General features: G+C 44.6%; 1 protein-coding gene across 1 annotated transcript; it reads left to right on the top strand.

The window, feature by feature from the left end:
- Nucleotides 1-2,028: 2,028 nt before the first annotated feature.
- Nucleotides 2,029-2,493, top strand: LOC112164174. The gene has a single exon (XM_024300405.1). The coding sequence runs from the start codon at nucleotides 2,029-2,031 to the stop codon at nucleotides 2,491-2,493; it is 465 nt and encodes a 154-aa protein (XP_024156173.1).
- The last annotated feature ends 1,602 nt before the right edge of the window (nucleotides 2,494-4,095 follow it).

The following is a 4,095-nucleotide window of genomic DNA, read 5'->3' as shown; positions in this document are numbered from 1 at the left end:
CGATCCGTTTCAGGCGGAGGATTGCCTACTGGCGGTAGCAGTAGAGCTTGCTGGCGGTGCCTAGCGGAGCGGAGGAAGTTGGGCGGTGATGCCCTAGTCAGCTGGAGAAAAGCTTTGGCCAGCGTTTTGTGTCTGGCGGAGGTTAGCGGTTTCGGTGCCCGGGGAGGCGTTGCCAGCGGAGGCAGCTCGGCAGTGGTGCCCAGCGGAGGCAGCTTGGAGGCCCGTAGCGCCTGTTGCTGGTGCGTTGGCGCTGCTCTTGCTGCTTACTGAAGATGACTAGCGACCTTAACGCAACGATTGCATATTGATGATGCTGACGCTGAACGACGAAAGAGAGTTCGCTGGTGCCGCTGACGGATATCAGCGGAGGATTTTGCCGCTGAATGTTAGGGCGGTTGGTGCAAGATGTGTAGCGGAGTTTTTCGTCCAGCGGAGCGGAGCATTTGGTTAGTGGCTCTCTTGGACAGCGGAGGAGCTTGATCAGCGGAAGAATTTTTTGCTAGCGGTGGTCCGAGCCAACTGGTGGTCTGCTGAAGAAAATTTTGTCAGCGGTAGTTTTGACCGGCGGAGATGTTGTCCAGAGGAGGTCGTCCAGCGGGGGTTGATCAGTGGACAAGGCTCGAAGTTGGCAGGCCGCTAAGATTTCGATTATTGATCGACGCTTGACGGGTCGCAAAGGGACCTTGCCTGGAGGAGGTTTGCTTAGCTGTTGGCAGTGCGTCAAAGACTTTGGCGGTGTTGCTGTATAGTGGTCGATACTTTGGTGGTAAGTGCCGTTCAAACTTTGCCTTGCCGTAAAGCCTGGCGGAGGCCCAGTGTGGTGGAGACTTGGACATGACCGTGAGCTCAGCGGAGGGATTGCTTAGCGGAAAAGCCTTGCTGGCGGAGGATGGAACGAAGAAGAAGGAGGGTGGCCAAAGGAGATCTCTGGGTGTCCAGAGAGAATTGGCAGCAAATTTTTTTTTTTTTTTGTTGCCAGCGTTGACCATACCCTTCCAGCGTTGACCAAGCATTGACCGGCCCAAATGGGTCAAAGTTCGTGGTAGGTGACGAAGCCTTTGTGTGTCGGCTTCCCACAGACGGCGCCATTGTTAACGTTTGAATCCGTTGGGGATCTAATTAACGATAAGTAAGAGAGAGAGAGAGAGAGAGAGAGAGAGAGAGAGAGAGAGATTGACACAAGATGTATAGTGGTTCGTCTCCCGCCTTAGCGGGAAACTACGTCCACTTGAATGTGTACTAGTGTGTTGAGCCCTGCGGCCCAACAAGATTACAAGAGATGTAATGGTCTTGTGAGTAAGTGGGAAGGAGTCTCCTTTTATAGGGGAAGGAGGCTCCCTCATTTACATTTTCTTAGATGTGGGACTCAAAGTTACTATTCTAGTCTAGAAAAGCATATTGTGGAGGCAACTTGGCAAGGCCGGAAAGGTGGCTTCCCGGCGACGGATTTGTGACTTCCGAATACCGTAGCGTAGCTTGAACATAGGGCTACAAGATGTATGTCTCGGTTGGGCCTCACCATGGCTTGTGGGTGTCCCAAAGAGGGTGTTGCTTATGCTTGGTGATGTAGTAAATACTCCATATTGTTGGAGGTATGCACAGATGTAATGGTCATTATGCCATGTTATGAATGAAACTAGGGTCAACTGTGGGGCCTGGTGGAGGTTGAGGCTCTGGGAGCTGGTGCTGCGATCTTCTTGGTGCGCGGGCGATCCTAGTTTCAAACTAGGGTCAACTGTAGCACTAACATCACTTGATCAAGTGATACTGTTAAAGTAACATTGCAATTCCAACCTATCATAGTATCATATATATATATATATATATATATATATCCATCTAGGATGAATAGTTGTAACCAAACATTGTTTCACTTGAGTAAACGTAAATCAATTCAATAAAACAACTTAAACATTAATTGGGTTTGAATGAATTCATGAATGGAAGCACAATATAAAAACACGAGAAAAATGGCAAAGATTTAATTTCCTCCGACATTTATCTAAAGTTAGTTGTCTTCAATTTAACATGGCAAGATTAGTCATGGTTGGTTTGGTCTTTGCAAGTGTATCATTGCTCCTGTCATCTGCAGCAGCTCAAGTTCCTGATTATGACTATCTACCCGATGAGTCCATTACCCGTACTAGCTTTGAAGATGATGAAGCCTACGCTCCAGTTACGATCGAGTATGGGTTTCCACCAGAGCCGTTCCGTGGATATTATGACAATTTAGACCAATGTGAAGACAACGTCAACCTAAATTGTGTTAAAGAGATTTACCGCGGTATGTTCAAAACCGAGCCTCTTAATAAGAACTGTTGCAAGAACCTTGTGCAGATGGGATATGGCTGTCACAGTAGGTTAGCGAAACTTGTGAACCCGAGAAATAAAGCAAAAGCTTCCATGGCATTGGCTAAGAGTGTGCAGATTTGGCAAAAGTGTGTCTCAGTTGTTGAAACTGGTCGATTCCCTGCTGTTCCTGCTCCTTTCTAATCTCATCTTATTGTATATCAGTATATCACAGAATTTGAATTGGTAGAATCTTCTGGCTAGGTGGTTCGATCGGAACAGTATATGTGTCATCGATCCTCAAGAAGCTTTTCACAAACATGCATTATTGTTGCTAGCTAGCTCCAAGTTGTCAATATGTGTTTGCTTCTTTCCTAGCTTTAAGCCCAACCATATTAGGCTATAGGTACCGACCACCAGGAACGAAATAGAATCTAAATTCTATGGAGCTTGCAGAATAACAACGCATTGAATTGGGGGGCCATTAACGTATTCTTATTTTACAGTTTCATTATTTGAATAGTTCATGTTTAAAACATAATGTAAAGAGATTGTACATTTGAGATTTTAATTCTTTCAGTTTTTCATGAGTATTAAATGGCATGGTTGATGGATCACTTAAGACAAAATGTTGTCATAACTATCCATTTATTAAAGTACATTTAATTCTCGATTGATCAATATCTCTTATGTTTTGTGACTAGAGGTGGCAAACATGCCAGCCCAACTCACTTAATGGGGCTTCGGGCCGGCCTATATATATACTAAAACATTAAGCCCAATCCGGCCTACGGCCTAAGTTCACAACGTGCCAAGCCGTGCTCGTGTCGGGCCAATAAAAGGGTTGTACCTTTTGTATCGTGCCTAAAATTAAAATTAGTCGAGCCCAGTATTATAAATACGAGTTGTAACTCATGTGCTACCAGAAACTATTCATTAAAATTTAATGTAATAAGTTTATTGTCTATAAATTATATATTATATATTATCTTTACATTATAAAAATATAACAAATATTGTACTATAGAAACGAAAAATATTCATTAAATAGTTGCAACATGTACCATGAAAACTATTCTTTAAAATTTAATGTTATAAGTTTATTGTTTACAAATTATATATTATCTTTATATTATTAAAAAGAATTACATTATAGAAACGGGCTAGGCGGCGACCTGCAATACGTCGTGCTCGGGCCGTGTCGGATCCATAACGGGCTTTGGCCACGCCGGATCATTAGGCCAATGTTTCTCGGCCTAGCCCGACCAGTTAGAATAACGTGTTTGGGTCATACCAGGTCGCTAACGGGCTCATGTCGTGCCAGGCCGCTTTTAAATGTGCAGGGCTCTTGTCGTGCTCTGCCCTAGCGGCCCGTTTGCCACCTTTATTCGTAAGTATTGGGAGAAAGTGAATAAATGACATAGTATTCTTGTGATTCATATCGATGCTCTAAAAAACCTTAGGAAAAGAGGGTCAACTTCTGAGGCTTCCTACTCGTCCGGCAGCGACCGTGACGTTTAGGCAGGCCAATGGGGTGGTTCTGCTGCCGAATGGGTGTTTGGATACTAGTGCTTAGCGATGGATCTTTGGGAGTGCTACGCGCAAAGTTTTGGCAGGATTGTTTTTGGCATTGGTTTTTCTAGTTATCACTTCTAAGGCGCGGTGGTTGTGCTTACAGGGGCGGTCTTTGACATAATGGGATGGATTTGGTTCTTGCTCCTCATCCATTCCATGTGAAACATCGGCCTTTGGTGATGCTGGGACGTTTTGAATGTCTTTCAGGTTGTTTGAATCTAGTCAGGTTCA

Source organism: Rosa chinensis, chromosome 5 (assembly GCF_002994745.2).
Source record: "Rosa chinensis cultivar Old Blush chromosome 5, RchiOBHm-V2, whole genome shotgun sequence".
NCBI classification, from domain to species: Eukaryota; Viridiplantae; Streptophyta; class Magnoliopsida; order Rosales; family Rosaceae; genus Rosa; species Rosa chinensis.
Note: the sequence above shows the minus strand (reverse complement) of the source record. Positions and strands in the feature narration are given on the sequence as shown.

Bases quoted from the DNA above. Each gene is read 5' to 3' on its own strand.
- LOC112164174 (XM_024300405.1), top strand. From the start codon at position 2,029: ATGGCAAGATTAGTCATGGTTGGTTTGGTCTTTGCAAGTGTATCATTG.